The sequence below is a fragment of the Lagopus leucura genome, unplaced genomic scaffold (genome assembly GCF_019238085.1).
Source record: "Lagopus leucura isolate 7727_CA_CO unplaced genomic scaffold, USGS_WTPT01 Super-Scaffold_100039, whole genome shotgun sequence".
Taxonomy (NCBI): Eukaryota; Metazoa; Chordata; class Aves; order Galliformes; family Phasianidae; genus Lagopus; species Lagopus leucura.
The window spans coordinates 4,808,483-4,831,652 of record NW_024962288.1 but is presented as its reverse complement, the minus strand read 5'-3'; the positions used below and the strand labels follow the sequence as shown (position 1 = coordinate 4,831,652).

Here is a 23,170-nt window from a genome sequence, read left to right as displayed (position 1 = left end):
GCATGGTAAAGATGACCTAGTTCTTAAAACCACTGTCCATCAACAGAGTACAGCTCTGAAGAAGCACTGTTATGCTCGTGACAAGCTGTACAGCCAAGAAAGAACACATTTGTAGGGTCAAAGACACGAGCCTTGCTCATGTAACCAATAGTAAATGGACATCTACTTCATCATAACTGTACACACATGTGAGTGTTGTGAATGCATGAATGTAACTAATCCTTAAATAATGAAAGAAGCACTGAGCTAAGGCCTTGTATGAGAAAATCTGTAATAATAAGATGTTCTTTTCTTGCAGAGGGGACATTCTGCCCGGGAGAGGTCTTCTCATCAGCCCGAGAAATAGTAAAAAGCAAAGCCAAAGGCAAAGAAGTTTTGTTCTGTTTCTTGCTCTGTTTTCTTGTTCTCCTTTTGAGATGTGATTTGCGCAGACAGCAGATTGTTATGGAGGGTTCGTGGGTCTGTTGTGGAGTGGCCAGGCATGAGAGCATTGTGATGTCCTCTGTGAAAGGTTAGCTGCAAACCATCGTGAGTAATCTATGTGACTGCATCTCTGTTCCTAGTTCAAATTCCAAGTGAGTAAATCACAGCGTTTCTTGAAAAATCAATGAGCTACTTTCTGTTTCCCCATCATTCCTGGCCTGCAGGGGACCTCCTGGCAAGGGAGATTGAGAGATTGAGCAACTAGGACTTTCAATTTGAGCTTTGGTTTTGGTTTGCTTTGAGGGAAGGTTGAAGCCGACATCCCGAGAGCATCTCTGTTTAGTGGGTGTTGAAACTTATTGTTCTGCCCTTGGGTGCATTTCTGGGAAGAATATTGCTGCTGTTTGTTTTGCCGTCTTAAGTGCTTCTTGATAAAAACCATAGCAGAGAAAATCAGTGTCAATGATGGAAACACAAAATGAGAGGAAAAAGTGAACAGACACATGTGGCAAGATGTACAGGTTCCAACTAAATGACAGACTGGGCAAAATATCCTAAAGCTTGAATTTTATTCCTGCACAAGTTCTATGGAAGATGCAACTCTGCAGTGGTCTGCTTTACTCTGACTGCTTAGAGGAAAAAAGATTATTTCAATTCTTAACAGCATGCAGGTTTTTTGGAAGAACCTAATGAAGTACAGTGTGAAAACATAGCAGAGCTTCTGGAAATGTTGAGTTGCTACCACAGCATTGTAAGGAAACCAGATGAGTTTCATCTCAAAACAAACCACATCCTTCTTGCTCTTCTTCTTTTTTTCTTTTTCTGTGTAGGTGCAGGTCAGTTGCGAGTTGAATTCTTGAATCAGAAAAATGCTGCTTGTTAATAAGTGCAAAATAAACCAGCACTAGAAAATGGTGAAAGGAATTGAGCCCTCATGGTGAGGGCTGAGCTGCGAAGATAAACCAAAGTGGTTCGTGCCTGTCAGGAGCTGGAGTCTGATTTTCTCCACTTCTGTGCACAAACTTGTGGTAAGCAACTTTGACTCCAAATAACCTGCAGAATGGCAAACCCCAAGTCAGAGAGAAGTGTAAACCAGAAGAAAAATGTTACTCAGTGTTTGCCCAAGAGATAAAGGGGTCATAAAAGGAAGGTAGCAGCGTCCTCTGTCACTGGGAAGGCCACTGTGGATTTCCACACAGGCAGAAAATGTCTCTTGTGTTGGGAAAACAGGTGCCTGAACAGCAGAGGCGGAGGGGATGACAACAGCAGGATTGGAGCTGGTTACCAGCTGCTTTCCTGAAAGGCAGACAGCAGGAGAGAGTCTGTAAATCTGCCATCTCTAAGGAGATCAATTCCCAAATAAAGAGATGCAGAGAGAAAATGGTCAAAAAGAATGGAATCTCTCAAACCATATTTTCTCCAAGAATAACAGCCTGATCTGTTAAGGTGCCTATTTAAAATACTGCAATTCGGGGTATTTCAAAGAGCCCTGAATCAAATGCTGCACCTAGTGAAAGTGGTGGCTAAATTTCATAACTGTGTAACCTACTAACAACTGAGACAAAGGCTTAATGAAAACGTGGAGATGGAAAATGTTTGGAAAGTTGTAGATGTTGCTTTAGCAGCAGTAAGCATCCTTTGTGTATTTGTTTGCTTTGTTTTTGGTCTCAGGACTTGGTTTCCCTGCAGAGTTGGTTGAACTAGTTAAGTTTGGCAAGCAAGCTATCCCAAAGTGTTCATCACCCCATCTCAGTGACTGACCTGTGCATGCTCTTTACCCATGGCAAGTGCTGCTTCTCTTCATCCCTCAGCACAGAGAGTCTTGCTGAAGCGTCATTGTGCCTTTATCATTGGTTAAATTAAACACTTAAAGCAGAGAGTCACAGCAATTTATACGTGTGGTCTACTGAACAGTAGCTTAGCAGATGTGTCAGCTTGATACCCTACCCAAAATTACCGGTGTCTGGCTTCCCAGTGTAAATGCATTTCATGTTACGCTGCTATCCACAAAAGCACTCCCTGAAACTTCTGTACATTACAACATCTATTAAGGACACAGACAAAAAAGAGGACACGTTGAGACAGAAAAAGGCAGTGCTTCATTCGTGGTGCAGATAACTACTGATCTTCATGGTTTGCTGGTGACTCTGATTACAGATCATCAGCAGAACTTGTTATTGCAAGCGCGCTGTTTGAATTAACTCAGTCATAGGAAAAGATACAAAGGTGAGCGTTGCACTGATGTGATCCTATTCCAGGCAAAAACATTGCTTTGGAAATAGGCCAGGCTTCTGCCTTTTACAGGATCACAGAACTGTAGGGGTTGGAGGGGACTTATGGAGATCAAGTCCAGCCCCTCTGTTAAAGCAGGTTCCCTACAAGAGGTCGCATCTGATGTCATCAGTAATTTAACAATATTGGAAAAATACTGACCAGTTTTCCTTAGCAGCTTTTTTTGTGTGGCCAAAGATGTTACCAAAATGAAGTGTAAACATTTATTTGACAAAAAAACTAGGTACTGGTTTCTTTACCTGATGATGACTACCACTTGCTGGGAGTTCTCATGGCCGTCCTGTAGCTACGTAAAAGAATTGCAATTTTTCGCATGGAAGAACTAAAATTGGTGTTAAGTGTGTAGAAAGGAGCTACATTTTTAAGAACAAATGCTATCAGTTTACCTTTTAGAGAGCATTTGTTTCCTGCCTGCAAACTGAAGTTCTCTGGGGAGCTGTGTGATTCAGGACACAACCTCTACTCTCATTTCAGATTCAGGTTTCTTGCAACAAGATGGCCTTCATTAAGAAACCTTCAATTTTGTGATGTCAGAATACTTCTTCCAGACTTTAGAGGAAAAATCGTTGTTGCCTGTTCAGAGAATGTGACTTGATTCACATCTCCTAGACTTCACAGTATGGTGCAAAAACGCAATTATCTGAACTCTTTTCCTGCTAAGGCCAGGAGAAACAAGCAGACTGCAGGACAGCTTTGGGCTGAACAGGAGCTGGGGTAGCTGCATGCAGAGCCCTGGGAATGGCCGAGGGCTGTATTAGCACAGCGACAGTCTCAGCTTCTGCAAAACATTCCCTTGAGCTGCGGCTCTGCAATGCACCCGTCAGTTCAGCTTACAAATAGCACTGAAGGATTTATGTCTGTGGAGCAGACCTGACAGACGCACATGGCTGAAAGCACAGAAAGCATCTCCAAAGAGAAAATGGTCAGAACGACACTGCAGCTTTATTCCTCCATCTCTCAGGACAGGAATTGTCTTCCTACATGTTTGCAGAGATCATGCTGTGAAAAAGCCATGATCAAGAGGGAATCAATGTTATGTGTAGCAGCCCTGTATGGGTTGTTACACATGGATGCATTTTTTTACTGTGGTTTGGTTTGTTCACATAGAAGTCATAAATTTAGTCATGAAACAGAAGAGTCAATTTTATTCTAGAAAAAAGGGAGTTATAACAATAGACAGTGAATTTTCTGCCCTCCTGACAACATTATTATATAACTTTGGGGCTAAAGACTGCTGCCTGCAAAAGCCAATAGCCTCGAGTTAATTTTTTTGTGAGATCTTTCAGCAAATCAGGGATCCCCAGCTCAGTTACAGAGCTACAGCAAAATCGGTGTTAGCCTCATCCACCTGAACTGTGGTGACAACTGCTACCAAGCTTAGAAGACCATGGAGGCAGGCTCCTGAAGGGAGGCACAAACCCTCCGTGGTGGAGACTCACTGGCGTGTCTGTGAGCAGCAGGGAAGCGTGGAACACCAGGATCCCTGGGCTCTCCAACCTGTGGTTGGGAACAATGTGCAATCAGGGCAGAACAGCGGCTGGAAAAATAATGTCAGTGGTGACAAAACAGTGGTGACAGTGTGTGTGTTCTGCAGTGGAATGAGGCTGAGGAGAAACAGTCCAAGACAGTTTAGTGCACTCTGTACATTTTGTGGTGGAAAGGGATATCACAGAACCATAGAACATCTTGGGTTGGAAGGGACCTTAACGGTCATCGAGCTCCAAACCCAAAATGGGCTGGTTGCCCCCCATGAAATCAGGTTGCCCACCCATGGCCTCAGGCACCTGCAGGGATGGGGCACCCACAGCTCTGGACAGAAACGCCAGGGCCTCACCGCCTCTGGGTAAAGAATTCCCTCCTTGCATCTAACCTAAATCTCCCCTCTTTTAGTTTAAAGCCATTCCTCCTTGTCTTTTTGCTATCAGACCATGTAGAAAGTCGGTCTCCATCTTTCCCATAGGCTTCTTTAGCTACTGGAAGGCTGCACTGAGGTCCCCCTGTAGCCTTCTCTTCCCTAGGCTGAAGAAGCCCTGCTCCCTCAGCCTTTCTCCATAGGAGAGGTGGAGACAATATAAATGTGAGATAGTTCAAACTGGGCTCATGCTCCAATTCACTTCAGAGCATTTCAAAAAAAGCACCTTCCTTCTAAAAGCTTCAGTCTGGCTTTGGTCTGCAGTGCTGCACTGTAACTTGGAAACTCAGCATCAGTGGACTTGCTTCAGAGAGTGTTTATAGAGTGAGAGGCAGTAGTTCAGACAGTGAAACCCTCACTGCCACTTAGTGCAGGTTTTGGTAGCTAAGATGCTTTATCATTTTGAAGGCTCAGATGAGAATGAATGGAAAACAGTTTTTCCAGTGCTTAAATTCTCACGCTAACATGACACTAAAAGATAAAATCTATTGTATGGAGTGGGAAACTTCATAAATCTCCAGGCACATTTTAGGTACTCTCAGATGGGTATAACTCAGGATTGAGGAGATCAGAGAACATTTTTTTCCTATCCTGAAACTTGGGCAATTTCTGTTTTCTTTCTCACTTGGCTCATCATACAGAAATGCATTTAGTAAAAGAATATATATTGCTAAGAACTTTGTGGCATGCTATACCATGAAAAAAACACGTGGGAAAATTCAGACATGCTCTTTGGCACTCTGGGCTTTTTCAGACAGCTGCACTGTGAGGACTGCGGTGTTGTTGGCAGATTCAGAAACAGCAGGGCCTGGTTCCCCTTCCCACACAACCTGTTTCTTTTCTGGATCTGCAGCACTGTGCTGAACCCAGTAAGAGCTGGAAACCGCTTTGTATTTAGGTCTGTATTTGTAGCTCTTCTAGTTCCCAGAAGAATATTGCTAATTGTTTTTTTTATTTCTATTTGTATTTTTATTGAGTAGTCTCATTTGTGACTGATAATCAGCCTTCTGTTTGGCTATTTGCTGTAATGTGGAGTGTTTTCCTAGCAGCTGTACCAGGTACTAGTAAATCATCTGCAGACACTGCAGAGAAGCACAGCCCAGAGCCATGCTGACTTGCCATGTCAGTTCAGAAGTAGGGTTAGCTTCTGCAGGTCAGCAGGGCTCTGGACTTACACAGGTCAGCGGACTTACACGCATACAATAGCACAGACTGGAGAAAGGGAGCACTTCCGCTTACTGTAGATGGGTTCAGGTTTCCTGCAAATATCCAGAGCTGGGAAGCAGCTCGGGCCTTTCCCCTATGTAAAACTGCCTGTTGTTGAGGTGACTGCACAGGACCTGCTGCTCTGAGGGCAGTTGAAGACGAGAAATGTGATACAGGGATGCCTATGGCATTCCACGTTGCAGCATGAAGAAGCAGAATGGCATCTACGAGTCGTGCTATCACCACCACATGATTACAGCTGTAGGAGCACCCCATCATGCACTGGGTTGGAAATCATTACCTCTCAGGTCAAGACAGTAATTTGTAAAAATACAAATGTGCTTAAGTAGCCCAAATACTCCACAAGAGAAGTTCAACTACGCATTCACAAGTGTATTGGGTGCTGAAATTCGGTTCCGTCAGATGTGTGCTTAACAGAGCAAACACAGCTCTGACTCCTTACAAAGAGTGTTTTGGGAAGTTTTCACTTTCCCCCCAAAAAAGCACAGGCTCCTGTCAAAATCCCTCCAGTTTTTCAGTTCCTGCAGACGTGAATCTCTGGTGATAATAGGCAATCCAATTGCTGTCAGATTTCCAAAAATTAGCACATTGTCAAAGCACTGGGTTTGGCAACTTGGCCATGCCTGGATCTCATCAAGTCTTGTTTCTCTTACGCCAAATTGTAACTGTAGCTATGACCTGCATGCTCAGAGTGTAAACAGCCTTTGTACATTCTTTTGGAGTCTCTTCTAAGAAGGAGGCAGTGTTCTGGGTCCAACATATCTTTTTTTTTTTTTTTTTTTTTTTGTCTTCTTTAGGAAAAATCAATCATTTAAAAATGTGTGTAACAGCAAAGCAAGTTGCTGTTTCGGTGACGTAGGTGCATCCACATGCATCTGTAGCCATGCAACAACTTAGAACTGGATCTAACTGCTTTCTTCTTTTTCCAAGGCTGTTGTCTGGATGTCGGAATCAAGATGCTCCTTGATTCTGTCAATTACCGCTAATACGTGTGTGTCAACTTTCAGCTTAGGGGTTATGAGAAAATAATTGAAACCATATGCTCCTGTACATTCATTTCCCTCTGTTATTTGCATGATGAAAACCTGTGACAGAAGGTGGCATTTCCAACAAATCCAGAAAAGGTTGTTTATAGTCTTAGATCCATCCTTTTGTACCCTTGACATTTTTATCCACATACAACTTTCTGAAATGTAGACGTGGAACAGAACCTTCTCTGGCAGTCGTTAGGATTTACTCTTTGTTTATACAGATGCAGTTTAAAGTGTGTGTTCACATCGTGCTATGCGTGATAATTCTATAAGCTGACTGCTTTTCCAGAGTCAGATGCTACTCAAGAATAATAACAATGACACTTTAAATGCTTTTGCTCCAAATTAGCCCTCAAGTGCAGGAAAGCCTTTGGTCAAAATAGTGACAGCTCTGCAAATGTGTCAGCCTTCCAGGTGGATTCTGTTAAGAGGAAGAAAAGCTGATGGAGACAGGTAGTACTGATGCAATTTTGCAGATGTACAAAAGAAAGGTGCTGAGTCCTCTGCTCCTGCGAATACAGAAGGAAACCAACATGACCCAGGTTCTTGGCTGAGAGGACCAAGCCTTGCTTGCTTGCTCTTTCTCAGCCATGCCTCAGGCTTGTCAAGGCTCTCTGTTCAATTTCCTGGTTGCCTTTTTTAAGTCTAGAGGTTTCCACACGCACCCTCTTTTATTTTGTTAGCAGCACCCAACAAAACCTCTGCCTCCATATTACTTCATTCCAGGGCAGATTTATTCATGACTTTTCTTATGCAGAACAATAGTAGGGACTATAGCATGTGCCTTAGGGCTTGGAGGAGTTGAAGGCGAGACTGGGCAGCCTGATCTGATGTGGGACAGCCAGGCCATGGCAGGGGTGGGACTGTGAGGTCTCTCCCAACTCAATCACGCTGTGGTTCTATGGCTCTATCAGCCTGTGGTTCACGGGTCGCTCAGGAGCTCTCAGACAGGCTCTGCACAGGAGCTGGAGACAAGCAAGGGAGGGAGGCTTTGCCTTGCTCCTTCTTCTAACCCAGAACGGTGTGGTTAAACCTACACGTGCCTTTCAAGAGTACACCACTCTATTACCAGCCTTCCGAGGGGAACAGATCCCCGCTCCAACAGGTCCCGCCGGCGCAGAGCTGCGCATGCGCACCACGGCCCGCCACCTCCTCGCCACGGCCGCGGCTCTGGCGCCCCCTGGCGGCGTAGCATGGCGACGGGAGCCGGCGGGGAGGGGCGGACGGCGCCTGCGCAGCGTCTGAGGCGGTCCTGAGCGGCGTCCTGGCCGTGGGTGGAGGGGTGCGAGTGGGACGGATGGAAGGAGTTGGGTGGGCGGTTGTACTCGAAGAATTGTCGCGGATAGGGCGATAAGTGGTGTTCCGAAGGATTCAGGAGGGGATCAGGGTTATTTAACATTCGTGTCGGCGATGTGGACACGGGGTGGAGCCGAGCAGGCTGTCTGCGGGAGAAAGATGGATGTTTGGAGGGGATTTCTCAGCCCTTCTTGAGGTTGAAGGGAGATATAATTAGTTGTATTTCCTGGCTCACAAGTGATTTGGGATCGGATACTGGGAAAGGTTAGATAGCAGCCCAGTCCAGGAAGGAACCAACACCCGTGGGGTGGCAGTCACCTTCCTCCCATTGCTCTGCCCTGCAGCACCCCTAAAAGCACCACGGTGGGAAGAAATGGTTCACATCACTGAAGTCCCATGTGCCAGAGCAAGGCCCTTTTTTAGGAACAGCACCTTTCCTGCAGGAAAACACTTTCACCAAGGTGCCTGTAAGACCTCAGTCTTTGGCTTATTGGTGTGCTGTCTGTCAGTTACCACCAACTTAAACTTTCGACTATAACTTTCACCCTCTTTTGTCTGCTGCCTGTGTCTCTGCCCAAAACTGTCCAAAACCACGTGTCTAATCTAAAACCACTGTTTAAAATTCTGCCAAAAGTCTCAGACCTTTGACTCTGTGTGAACTCTCATATGGCTGTAGTCCAGCATAATATTCCCTTCACTGCTTAGATAGATTGAGAGTGATTCTGCTCTTTACTCCAGTTGGCAACAGTGCAGAGTCATTTCTGGAATCTAAAGTAGATTTTTATTCAGGCCAATTATGGCACTTATGGCTTTGTGAAGAATTTAACCGTGCTTTGGAAGTTATTTTCAATTTTTTTCTTTCCCAAACCAGTGGTGAAAAACGTGTTGTAAAAGCAAGCCCTCAAGACATTTTGGCTGTTTCCTCTCTGCACAAGCAGACCCAAATCACCTGTCCCTGTTGTCTTGGCTCTGGTATGTGACACAGATCTCTGTCCTCAGCCTCAGGCTCTGATTAAGTTCTGCAGGCTTCCCCTGTCTGATGCTTTCACAGAGAGGTCTTCTGTGCTACTTTGCCAGAAAGCCTTCATCTTCCGTATGACTATTTGCTCCCCTAATCCTTCTTCATCCATTCTCCAGGCTTATCCTGAGGGCAAAACCTGTTTGCTCCAGATTTCCCTCTTTGATGCTGTTGTGCATCAGAGTATCTGAAATCCCAGGAACCCCTCATGTTCCACTCTTTGGGGTGGAAATAGGAATACAGTCCTATCTTGTAGACAGCTTACATGAAAGGCAGTAGTTAAACCTGTGTCAGTGAGCTTAAGCCTAGTGGTTAACAATATTCACTCTATGGTTGTCTTTAGTCTAGGCATTTTAAAATGAAGTTATTTACTGATAGCAGAATTTAGTGTTAGGCACAAACTCTGAAAAAATGGACTTACCCAAAAGATAAATCTACTATAAATTCAGTTTTCATATAAGCCTTAAATCGTGCAACACTTAGAGGAGTTAACTTCACTCTGTGCAGAAAGTGATCTTTAACTATCACCTAACCATGTCCAGAACAACATTGCTCCTTTTTGCTCCACCAGAAAGCATGCAAACACTGCTAAGATTGAAACAGCCATGTGCAATCCAATGACCTTCATTTCTGTACTAGATAATAGTTTTTGGCACTGTATAAAAGCATGGCTTTAACACCACAGGGAGCTTTAACGGTCAGGATTTAATATGTCTTTTTGCGGGGTGTGTAGGGACAACGTTCACAGCCTCTAAAAGTGTATTTCACATGACTGTGATTTACGCTGTGCCATCCTCTCAGATCAGGGTCACATATGAAGTTCAGTCATCCCAGACTGACTGCCCATCACTTCTGGACTACAACTGTAAAGGTGTAACACTTCCAGTGCACTCTGAGTTTTAAGTATCTGAATTTAGTTGGTGAAGTTAAAACTGCATTTGACACACTGCATCATGCAGCTCGTTCTTAAAATTTCATGATTGCTTCTTATCAACAAAATAAGAAAGAGGGATAAAAATCTTTTTACCTGGGTGTTTCCACAATCTTTTGAACTCAGAGTGTGCTTTTCTCATCAAAACTCATGTAGACTTTTTTTTTTTTTAATTTTTAATTTTTTAATTTTTTTTAATCCCCTCCAGTATTAGATCAAAGACACTAGTTCCAGCCGTTCTTGGGCAACTGTTGATGCTGGGAACAACTAATTACAACTGATGTAGTCTTCATTTTCTCAAACCTATTTATTTCACAAAGAAAGCGAAAAACAGTGGAACAGGAAAGCACTCCTTCCTGAATGGTCTTTCAGTGAAGGAGGAGAAAAAAAAATCATTTAAGGCTATCTCCCAGGTATGCCTCTGGTGTTACAGTGTCTGCAGCCAGGAGCTTCAAAGACAGCATCTCCCTCATAGGTTCCTATCTGAAGATCCTATCTGAAGTAGCTTCAGCACAGCACTTCTAGCAGTTGCTACTAGCTTTTCCTCTGGCATTTCCCAAATATTAGATATACTGTATGTACTCAACACTATGTCATATATTACTCATAAGGCAGCCCAGCCAGAGGAAACCTTTGGGTTACAATTGCTCATCAAGAATTATTGACAAAGAAAAAAGTGAACTCTATGCTGGGATGTATTAATTGGGAGTAATTATCCTGCTCTATTTCATACTGCCAAGGAGCCAGACACAAGTACTATGTCCAGTTCTGGGAGTAAGAAATATGTACATAAGTAAGGTGCAGAAGATATAAGTGAAAATGAGGGGGGAGAAAAAAAAAAAGACCTCAGAAAAAGGGCTGGAGGGGATGGTTGTGTAGCTTTCAGAAAGGAAGACTGTTGGAACAAGAAAGGAAAGGGCACAGCAGTATTCCTAAGGACTATAGGCTGTCCCATGGAGAACAGTGACCCTCAGTGTCCTCGGGGGACACTGCAACAGGCATCCCGTTAACTGGCAGCAGCCAGGATGAGATTTGTCAGGCACTCGAACCGGCTGCAGGGAGAACCTCTGTCCCTTGTGGTTTTTAGAGCAGCTTAGACAAATATGATTCGAGATGACGTAAGATATAGCTACCCTGTCTTGGAATAAGTGTAAAACCCACACTATCCCTGACACATGATGAGAAGTGACAATGACACAAGTGCTGCGAATTCCCAGAGAGGTGGTAGCAGGAAAGAAAAGTCATCTTTTCAAGTTGGTTTTTAGGAATTTCTTAGAAAAAAAAATACATATAGTTATGCTGGGAAAAGCTGAAATTCCTGTTCCGGTAGCATCTCTGGATGGATGGCTTTGCTGTGTGTTATCATTTCCAAGTGAGGCAAGCAGAAAATTGTGTGAAAAGAAGGATGAAGGTATGCAATGGCCACCTGTCTTTTCTTGTAGCTGATAAAAAAGTTAAACGATGCAGCCTGTGTAATCTGCAGCTAATGTAAAAAGGAACAGTGCAAGTTTACACTGTGTAATGGGAAGTTATGGGAGGGGAGAAAGTAAACGGTCTGGAAACATTGAGATGTAAAACATCCTGTAATAATGTTTGTGCTGATGGCTCCGTTTGCTTTAGCACCAAATCTGGCATGAAATCGATGACCTTTTAATTTCAGAGCTGGTTGGGAAACAGAACACTGAAGCTTACTTTGTGGTGTCGTGTGTGGACAGCAAATCCTTCCATTAGGGGGAAAATGGAACAGGGTAGAAGTGAGGGGCTGGGAAGCACCTCATGTGAGGTGAAGCCGTGAGCTGGGATTGCTAAACCGGAAGGCTGAGGACGACCTCAGTGCGTGTAAACGACACGCATTGACAGGGGGTCGATGAGCCAGCGCCGCTCTTCCACGCGGGGCCCCGCAGGCAGGCCGGGCCGGAAGCTCTCCAGAGGCGCCGGGCGGCCTCACAGCCCCGCGCGCGAGCCGACGGCGCACGCGCAGCTCCCGGCAGGCTCCGCGGCGGGGCGCGCAGGCGCGCTGCGGGGGAGGGGAGCGCTGATGCAAGAGGCGAGCGCGGCGGTCGCGGGCAACGACCGGCAGCGTCCCTGAGCCCCGCCGCTCCTCATCCGATTGCCCGCTCCGTGCCCGGCCGCAGCCATGTCGGGCGACGAGGTGAGGCTCGACGCCGTCGGGGAGGGAGCCGAGCCCCAGGGCTGTGCCGTTTCGCGGCCGGGGCCGCCGCCATGTGGGAGTGTGGGCCCGAGGCCTGCGGCGGCCACGGCGCGGCCTCCGCCCCGGGGCTGGGCCGGGGTTGGGCGGCGGGATCTCGGCCTCTCGCGGGGTCCTCGGGGCCTTTCTCGGGGTCCTCACGGCCTCTCCTCGCGGTGCGGCCTCGCGGCTCCCGGAGCCGTGCTGTATCCCGCACGGCGGGGCCGGGAGAGAAGGAGACGTGCCGGCATCGCGTCCCTAGGGCGCCTCGTGCTCCTTGAGAGATAGCGCTTGACTGCGGTGTTAACCTCTTTTTGCAGCTTTAATATCTCGTCTTTCATTCCTGACAGCTGAGTGGGTCACTTAGCAGGTGATACCAGGCGGTTGTCCAAATGCAGTGGGTTTTACTTTCAGAGGAGCGTGTGCAGTCGTCTTTGAAGTCTTTCAAATGTTGTGGCTGGAGCCATTGGTAACCTCGTTTCAGTCTTTCTCATGGGAAAAGGAAAGCTTTCCATGTGTGAAGCTGTGAGCACCCTGATGGAAGACGTGGCTGGTGGGAAACTGCGCTGACAGAATCCATGAGACAGCTGCTTTTGGTCATTTTTCTTTGATGTTGGTTCAGATACGTCTGTGGCTTATTTCTGAGCAAAGTATGCTCACTCTAACCTTGGAGATGAGAAACTCACAACTTCTCTGACATAATAAACAGCAAGCAGTGTAATTACAAGTTACTGTAATGGTAGCCGAGACTCGTTATTCAGCTGCTGTGAATGAATATCCGGCATTTTTATGTCTAATTGCATGGTGATTTGAAGACAGCGCTTTGATTCCAGAAATTAAGACCTCAGCTGCTTTCTGTCTCAGGTGCATTTGTTCTGACACTAAGGTGAGATCAGTGTAGTTAAGTTGCATCTCTGGTTTGCTTCATCTTGCAAACTGACAGAATGAAAGTGGTAGTAGCTAGCTGAGCTGTCACTGTAGATCTTCTGGATAGTGTGTTTGAGAGTGAGTGCACCCATAACTTCTCAGTATATGGCTGCAAGGAGCCAAGTCACCCGTTAATGGTGAGCTTTTAAGGTGATGGTTGTGTTTTGTTTTTTAAAGCTGCTGAGGAAGAGGATACGTGAATCTCAGAAGGCAGATCTGTAAGTGTTAGACTTCTTTGTCTGGTTTGCATCACAGACTTCTTCCAAGTATGGGCAGTTGCACTGCACCATAGCTTGAAATTTTCAGACCATTACAGCAGGGAAACTGCCTGGTAGAACCAGCTCTTGTCTGAGTGCTGCCCAGGAGTGGCACAGGAGGGACAGCACACATCCTGCTTGTGAGGAGCAGAATTCTAAACTTGCAAGTGATGAGCAGTATGTTAACCTCTAATTATCTAATTAGAAGTCTTATTACGTATCTAAAATCCTACTAGGTGATGACTGAAAGGTTTTCTTGCCCTTTTTGTGAAGCTCCAAAGAAATAACGCTGGAGAAAGCTTTGTTCTGAGCAACTGGAGGCTTTAGGTGTTGATTAGTTATTAAGAACTTAGAATTCTATCACAGAGAGCAGTGCAGTGTAGGGATACCTGTACTGCCTTGGTCTGTGTGTGGTGGACATGGCTATGTTTATTCAGACTGATGAAATGGGATTGTGACCTCTGTAGAATCTTCAGCAAGTGCCACTATTGCAGCAATTTGACGTGGGTTTCTGTCTTGGGAGCTGGACTTGAAGCTGTAATTTTATATGTATTTTTCCTCATCTTTTACTCACTTGATTTCTGTAAAGTGTGGCCTACGGAAGATGAAAATCCATATGGGAATTTGGCTCTGAGAGCTGAAATAGGATGGCAGTTTCTCATTTCTTTGTAGTAAAAGCGTAGGCTTTGGTGTATTTAGCCTGGAGGCTGCAGTCTCTTCAGTGGGCCCACAACTTTTCCAGTACTTTTCATGCTTAGATGGTATCGTAACGCTTTGATTAATCAAGTGTACTGAATAGAAAGAAAGTATGAAGAAATTCCTGAAGTTTCTAGCCCAGGAAGGCAGAAAGCCTGGTTAGCAGGTTGGTTACTTCAAATCATGGCTTGTTTGTTTGTTTGTTTGTTTGTTTGTTTAAGTCATGTGTGACTTACGTAAGATCTAAGCAGGACTCTTAAGTTCTTGATGATCAAAAATAGTTCAGGCATGGATATCCTTCTCAGGATGTCCAGCTCCTGTATTCAGTTTCCTCAGAGCAGTTAGCCCGGTGTGACCAGGCTGAAGGGTGCAGGAATTGGGTACAGTGGCCCTGTAGAGCCACGTGGGCTGTTGGAGCCATGCACCTCTGCAGAAGGCCAGCTGAAGAGCCACACACATCTGCGGAACAGATTTTTTCACCATTGGAACGGTCTCCAGAGTCTAAATGCTGTCCTTAGTTCAGTGTGCTACTGAGGATGTACTCAGTCTCTTGTGGAGACAAAATATACCCTACAGCAGTTCAGGATGAGAGGGCTCTATTTTTTTCATTAGGAAGAGTGATTGGCTCTATGTGGAGTGATTCCTGCTTTGCAATTACACTCAATTTAATCATCTTATTCCTGCAGCTTCGTGCAAGAGATCTAGAAGACAAGTCTGGAGTCTCTGAAAGTTGCAGCATTCAGAAGAGTCTTGATCTTGAAAGTGGTGTTGGCTTGGTTGTTCCTAAGGCTGTCCACCCTTGCCGATGCAGGCAGCTTTCCTGTGTCAGCATCCTGAGAAGTTCCAAGAGGAAGGCAGCAAACAGTGCAAGCAGTTGTGCACGCTGGGTGCTCCGCCCTGTGGGAGCATGATTCATGCGTGTGCCTGAGAGGGAAGGCAGCCAACAGGACTTTTTAGAAAGCCATTCTAAGCACGCTGTGTACAACTAAAGGCTCACTGCGGCAGCCTGAAAGCCTCAGGCTTCTGTGGGCATTTACATGGTGCTGTGTACTGCATCTGAGTCTCAGTTCAGAGCCTTTATGAGATGTATCTTCAATCAGAAGAACATCACAAGAGCGTCACCTGTAGGAGAATGAAAAGTACGAGGAAAAGATTGCTTTATGGAAAGAAAACCTTTGAGGACGTAATGAACAAGAAGTAGGAGAATTTCTCATTTGAAATGGTTGTTATTCTGAAAGAGGGGTATTCATGATCCTAAATTTTACCTAAGTTAAGAAACAGCAGGAAGCAATCCCGTGTTGGGGAAGTGAAGAACTTGTGCTGATTGTCTGAGGTATCTAGATGATGAGTAGGTTAAAAGTCATTCCTGGGTTAGTGACTAGCTGAAGCAAGCTGCTCTGTTGGCTGAGGACTCCTCAACAGCTTGGAGGTGAGACCTTTGCTTTTTCATAGTACTGAGCTGACACAGGCTGTAGCATCAGCTTCTTGTAGGGTTCTCCCTAGGCCAGAACGTTCTTGTCAAGAGAGTTGTTGGTAAGTTTTGCCTTTTAATCTATCTGGAAATTACTGTGCTCAGTGTGATGGGTGTTCTTAATCCTTTGAGTGTGTAGTGCTGAATGGCACAGCAGTTGCTTCACGCAGCCTTACTTCAGTATCAGAGTTCATAATGACAATGAAATGGAGAAGTTTCTGATCTGAAAGGTTCACAGCTGCAATATATTTTCAACTGAACTGGTACATAGGTAACAGGAAACTTGAGTAATCTTAGCTGTGTGGGGAAGAGCGGCAGAAGTGGAAGCTGGTGAGTGATCTTCTGACCTTTTCTTTCTTTCATCTTTTAAATCCTCTTTTTAGTTATGCCTGGGAAGAAGATCAGCTATATTTTTACAGCAGCTCAATTTTTGAGGCAGTGAACTTGTATTACATTGTTGCAGGTACAGAAAAATTCCGGATTGAGAAGGGAGCTGAAGGACAGATGAGTTAACATAAGGAACGCGGAGGGAAGCTTGAAGATTTTAGAAATGGTAAATGCCAGGTGGTGCCAGGTCATTATATTGCTAATGAACTCTTGATTTTTATAGATGATTTTCGATCCTACTATGAGCAAGAAGAAGAAGAGGAAGAAGAAGCCGTTTATGTTGGATGAGGAAGGAGCAGATACACAAACAGAAGAGACTCAGCAGTCAGAAACAAAAGAAGTAGAACCAGAGCCAACAGAAGACAAAGATGTTGAAGCAGATGAAGAAGACAGCAGGAAGAAAGGTAAAATGAATCTCTAGGGGGCCTCTGTATTTTGAGACTGGAAACCCCATTTTGAGAGCATGGTATCATAACAAATAATGCTGAGTTTCTAGTTTAGGAGCTTGTCAATAGTAATAATCTCTTATTTGAGAAACCTGATTTGCTTCTCCTGCCTAAAACCGTGTTCACAAACATACAGCTCATGTTAATTCTGCTTTTTTTTTTGACTCAAATAGAATCACTGTGTGAGACCATGGAAAAAGAAGCCCTAAAACAGTTGTAAATGATTCTGGATGCAGTTGTTGCAATATTTCTCCAATTAAGCTGTAATGTGAATAATAGAGATATGGTTAAAAGGCTTTCTAGTTTTTGGGCAGCTGTGAATGCAACAGCAAGATTGTTACTCATAATCTTTTTTGGAAATAAGCTTATGTGTGTATATGTGACTTGGCCTTTAAGTTGAGACCAATGCCATTTCAAGATGACTTGAGTAAAGGAATGCTATGAACTTAAATCCATTTTTTTTTCTTGTTAAGATTGGTTCCAACCATCAACCAAAGAAACTGTGCTTTTCTCCTGCAATTTTCTTTTAGCTTTTCCAGTGTTTCCAAAATAATTTCAGAAGTAACTAATTCCTCTTGTGTAACAGAAAGATTCAACACTTGAAAATAAGAAAATGCAGTTGTAAGATATGGAAATTGTAAAACAGCTCTTGCAGTGTCTAGGGATAGATGAGAATGACTTCCAAAATATGAAGCACATCTGTAGGAGCTGCAGATTACTGTTTGTTTCTTGCTGTCATGTTCTGAAGACTTTGGGTGTGAATTGGAAACCGTAAAGTCTGGACTGTTGCTGTGGTTGTTAACATCTGTACCTTTGCCAATCATTTGTTGTTAGATGCAACAGATGACTTGGATGATTTGAACTTCTTCAATCAAAAGAAAAAGAAGAAGAAGCCGAAGAAGATATTTGATATAGATGAAGCAGAAGAAGGTGTAAAGGTTGGTTTTCATTACCAGGCCATCTTGTCTTTTGCCAGAAACTTTCTTGCTTTCATTTTTCTGGGGATTGTCTGGTGAGGAGCTGTCTCCTATCTGACATCTCGTCTTGGTGCAGTTAACAGGAATCTCAGTGTGTCCTTCCTGTGTGGTAATTCTGCTGAATATGTTAGTGCACAGAGACATTTGTCTGGAAAGGAGAAAATGTAACAGATATTTGCAGTAAGCCAGTAATTCTGTGACTTGCAGGAAGGGCAGATTATCACCTAGGTTAGCTCCCTGATGAGGTGAGAGGAAGATAGATGGTGTCAGACTGCACACAACAATCCTCTGAAGGCCACTCTTCAAATAAAGAGTATTTATCTGCTTTGATCTGTTTTTACTCTCGTGTTTTCTTTAGAAATGGTTGGCTACTGTTCTGTGTTCCAGAAATTGTGCGAGGTATTTTTACTCTTCTCAAGTTTTATTCCAAGTCATCATTTAGTATCGCGTGTCGGTGTCCCTGGAAAACCCAGAGAGCAAATAAATGTTATGTTACATGTAGACCTGCTATTGGATTTTGCCTTCTGCGGAGGAAGAGCCCCTCTGATCTGACCCGAATAGCCCAAATGCTTGCTGTGTTCTCTGTGGTGCAGGAACATGCCTGCATCCGGGAAAGGATTGTGGTATCAGAGCTAGGAAAGGAATGTGATAAATTAGACTTATGAGGTAGCACAGCTTTGCTTCTCTGTAGTGTCTGTGGCTCGTAGGGGGTTTTGTTCCCCTGCACCCTGACTTGCTGCTGCCTTTAGTGAAATACAGTGTTACCTTGTTTCTGATCAGCCAATGTTAACTCGAAGTTTCTTGTCTGCATTCATTATCTACAAGGGAGCAGTGAGTTCCAAAGGAAGTAGCATAGACTAGATACAGTTTCAATGCAGAAATGTGGCATGTGGTAGGTGCGTGTTCCTCGTAGCTCAGCTTGACATTTGAAAAACGTGTCCCTGTTTAGTGCAGGGCTCTCCTCAACAAACTTTAGTTTCTGTTCTTTTCTGTATGTTTCAGGACTGTGGTAGGTAATGCTAATCCTTATACTGGTAGCACACTATACTAGATGGTTTCTAATGCTGTATAGTGAAGATTTTTATGTTTAATACTGGATGCTGCAGTCTGAATTTTTTTTATTTTTTTTTTTTGTAGGAATTAAAAATTGAGGGAGATGTGCCAGAGGTGGTAGAACCTGAAGATGACCTTGACATCATGCTGGGCAATAAGAAGAAGAAGAAAAAGTTTGTGAAGTTTCCAGATGAAGATGAAATATTGGAAAAGGATGAAGGTAAAAGTATAATGTAGTTAATCCAGTTTTGAAACTGGAAAGGCCATTTTGAGGGTGAATAACTTGCTTGGGTATCTTTTATTCTAAAAATTAATTTTGTTACTCTTATCACTGTCATGTTTATCAGAAAAATCTTCTATGGAAGGAGCCTAAATCCCCCATTAAATGCTGGTAGCCCTTCTGGCCAGATGAAGAGAGATTTCACGTCTCAGTAAAATCTTCTGTTGATGTACCTTTGAGAAATGCTGTGCACTCAAGGTTAAGTAAATGGTTTTTTTCTTAATGAATCCCATACAACTTTCTTTCCAGCTTTTGAGGATGAAGATAGCAAAAAAGATGATGGCATTTCTTTTAGCCTTCAGTCAGGACCTGCGTGGGCAGGCTCAGAAAGGGACTACACATATGATGAGGTAATGTTAAAAGGCTTTCAAGGTATCTTTCATGTTAATGTGCTATGTCAGAGCAGAGCCTTACGTTCATATGTCCTCCTTCCAACTTAAAATTAAAGGCTTCTACTCAGACACTTGTGAACACAAAAATAACAAAAGAGCATCTTTTGTCACAGTTGACTTTTGTATGGGGCACGTTAATGATATTTAAAGTGACTTCTGCAAGCAGGCTGGGGTACCTGGAAATTATAAAGTAAACTCCTGTGAAAGCATCTTTCAGTCTTTGCATTTATCAGGACATTTTAACTGTGTTCAGAAGCTTTCAGGAAGATGCTCGTGGGCGAATTTGGTCTAATACTCATTGATGAATGCTATCTCAGGATTTTAGAATGATGTACTGCAGTGGGAATGTCTCGTGTCGCTTGAATGATGATTTGCTTGTTTTTGCAGTTGCTCAATAGAGTATTTAACATCATGCGGGAGAAAAACCCAGATATGGTAGCTGGAGAAAAGAGGAAATTTGTCATGAAGCCTCCGCAGGTGGTGAGAGTAGGGACCAAGAAAACATCCTTTGTCAACTTTACAGATATCTGCAAATTGTAAGTGTTGCTCTTAACGTTTGTCAAGCATAGTAGAACTTCCTGTGCTGTTAGCTATTGAATATGTGCTTTCTGACAGAAGACAGACCAAAGTGGAAGCTATCTTGGCACACTGTTCATTTCCTGGATTTTTTTCTTGGTACAGCGTTTATGAAGACGATGGAATTTCTTACTTTGTACTTTATCACAGAAATCACAGAATCACCAAGGTTGGAAAAGACCTTCAGGATCATGCAGTCCAACCATCAAGTTGGACTTCGGTTACCAGTAGGATAGGCTTCATGGATCTTGTGGGCTGAAACACTTGTAGCAAGTTTGTAGTTGGGTCTCCAGTGGCGTTTATTTGCAAGGCTTCGGATACAGGAGGAGGGATGAATATTCCTTCTAATTGTGAGATAAGCTGCAAGTGCTGTTCTCTTGATAAATCCATGGAGTTCAGTACTGTTATTCCTATGCTTCTTGTCCTAATTACTTCAGTTCATCGTGGGCGCTTCCAGGAGCACACATCTGTTTTGTTTTGTAGGTGTCCAGACAAACATACTGAGTATCTGCATGATAGGCTACAGTAGAATTTGAGAGGTTGCTATCAGTGCTTTTGCAGAGCACAGAGGATAGCAAAGGGGTTGAATGGCAAATCTGAGATACACAAAATTTGCTTTCAACTTAATTTCAGTAATTCCTCTCAATTATGGTGTGTGTGTGCGTGTGTGTGTATGTGTGCATGTGTGTGGACTGTTCAACTTTCCTGTGCCCTCAGTTCATTGTCTGCCTCTGCTGTTTGGTACAGGCCCTCTGGCACTGCCCTTTTAAATTGGATAATTTAAGATCATTTTCGCCTGCCGTTTCTATATAGGTATCAAATTCCTCTGGAGGACAGAGGTTAAAGATATCCTTACTTTTATTTTTAGATTACATCGTCAGCCAAAACATCTCCTGGCATTTTTGTTGGCAGAATTGGGTACAAGGTAAGGCTATGGGGCTGTAAGTCGTGTATGCAGGAAGCAATGGCAGGGTAGTTGTCATTGATCGAGTGTAAGATTCCTCATTTTAGATCTGTTTATACGTGCTTGAACATCAGGCTCTCCTTTCCTACACCCAGATGCTGTGCTGGGTGATTGAAGAGAGGGCAGCTCATGGAAGAGGCAAGCTCTCAGTCCTGGGGACAGTTAGGATAACGCTTTGGATTTGTTAACCAGGACTTCTCTCAAAAAATGATCCAGTCACAGAGCTGATTGACTCAGTTGGTGAGGATGGCTCATAATTACCTTAAGGCATGTAATTGCTAAGGAAGAGAGAATATCTGCCCATCTGATAGAAGTTTTGAGGGCCTGTGGCTAGTCACTCTAATGCCATGCGTAAAATTCTCTTGTCTTAGCATAAAAAATGCTTGTGCTTTTAAAGGCCTTTGATATAAAGGATCTCATGCTGTGATAATGTACTTTCTTGTTGTCTACTCCTTTCTGTCTTGTGGATTCAAACACTGTTATGTAGACATACAGAATCAAGCCATCTAATTGCAGTGTGGATGTAACAAAGTCTCACTTCAGTTTCAGATGATTTGGAAAAAAAACTTGCAAACTGTAGTCTGGAAATGTTCAGTTTATTGTGTCAGGGTGGCTAGGAGAGGGTCTTGGTAAGGCAGAATAGCAGTGTTGTCTTGGTCACTTCTGTGAGACAAGCAGGTACTGATTCTCAGTTCTTGATTTGGCAGCTTCACTACAAAACTGATCTCTCAGTTGATCTTGTTTTTATTGCTGTTAGCATTGTGTTTGTGTGACCTTTGTGTAGATTTTAAAGTGCTGTCAGAATTTTACATGCTATTTTCCCCATGAAGTAATTCTGGCTTACTTACCTTGAATGCATCACTTATCTCGCTTCACGTTCCTGAGTTCATACACTTTTTAACATTTGATGTCTTTTGTAAATCAATTACTTCACATTCCTTTTTCTTTTAACCTAGTGGCTCAATAGATGGTAACAACCAGCTTGTAATCAAAGGAAGATTCCAGCAAAAACAGATAGAAAATGTCTTGAGAAGATATATCAGTAAGTGTGATTTCCTTTTCCCCTACAGCTTTCTCCCAGACCCCATTTGGTGACTAGAGGTCTGTGTATAGCCCACAGGCTCCTGCATATTTGCATGTTGTGGAGAGTCTGTGCTAACAAGTGGTGGTTTTGCTGTTACTTTGTAATGGGATAATGCAAGTGAAGGTTGATGTACTGTATTATAGCAAGTACCTGGGCAGTAATCTGTCCTGGCACTGAAATGTGCCGAGGAAAACAGTGCAAGTGATTGAGACAGTGCTGTATCTTCACAAGGTTTGCTGATGACTGGGAATGTATTTTCAGCAAAGAAAGTCATGGGGAGCCAGAGAGAAGCTTGAACTGATGGTCATTTTTAAAGCACTGGTGCCTGTGCACGATGTACCAGATGAAACCCTCTCTTTGTTAACCTGGGAGCTGGGAGGAATTTTTAGGTTATCTCAACCTCTGTGATTTTCACAGTAAGCCCTTCTAATTCAGTAGATCAATTTAAACAGCCTTTGAGAACAACTGTTAAACTAAAGGCTGAAGAACTGGTGGAGTGTGTCTGTTTGTTTCCTGCTGGTGATTCATGACCTTTTAACTGGAACTCAATTCCTTTCCTGCAGAGGAGTATGTCACCTGTCACACGTGTCGGTCACCAGACACGATTCTACAGAAGGACACCAGGTTATATTTCTTGCAGTGTGAGACTTGTCACTCCCGCTGCTCCGTCGCCAGCATCAAAACTGGTTTCCAGGCTGTCACAGGCAAGAGAGCACAGCTCCGTGCCAAAGCTAACTAGTTTGCTAATCAACACTGGATTTTGCAAAGTGTTCTGGGGAGATATGACTGGACAGGTTTGCAATCGGAATGGATTTACTTACCATTGTATTAAAAAAAAGATTGTAAAAACTACAAGAAATTTGGCTTTTGATTGATTGGTCTGTGAAATCCTTGCAAGTTGCAGATCCTCAAGCTGTTCACATACATTTGCTCATTGAATATATTTTACCAACTGTAAGGAATGCGATGGGAAAGGAGGTGCTTTTTAATCCATTCAGACTTCTGTAAAACACGAGATAAATTAAAGATACTGTAACAGTGAGCGTCTTCGATTTGGGTTTTTCCTTTAGTTTCTGCTCTAAACAGTTCCTGGGAATGGTGTTCTGTTCTGCAGATCATGTCACTGAGCTGTGCCCGAGACTTAGATGGAAGGTTAGGATTATTTCAGTTTTGTGTAAGGAGTCGATCTTTAGGTAGGCTGTCGTTAAGCAGAGATGAGTCGCAGAACAGGGGTGATGTACCACCATAAGAACTGCTTGTGCTTTTGTAGCCACTTTAGAATGGGAACATGTTGGCTACAGGCAGTGACATCAGGACAGGTTGATGCTGCTTTATTAGCAGA

General features: G+C 43.7%; 1 protein-coding gene across 1 annotated transcript; it reads left to right on the top strand.

The window, feature by feature from the left end:
* Positions 1 to 12,169: 12,169 nt before the first annotated feature.
* Positions 12,170 to 22,870, top strand: EIF2S2 (eukaryotic translation initiation factor 2 subunit beta). The gene is made up of 9 exons (XM_042883694.1): positions 12,170 to 12,282; positions 16,280 to 16,460; positions 17,337 to 17,440; positions 18,617 to 18,752; positions 19,062 to 19,162; positions 19,592 to 19,740; positions 20,649 to 20,705; positions 21,701 to 21,786; positions 22,392 to 22,870. Exons 1-9 carry the CDS (start codon positions 12,268 to 12,270, stop codon positions 22,565 to 22,567), a joined length of 1,005 nt encoding a protein of 334 aa, XP_042739628.1. The 5' UTR covers positions 12,170 to 12,267; the 3' UTR covers positions 22,568 to 22,870.
* The last annotated feature ends 300 nt before the right edge of the window (positions 22,871 to 23,170 follow it).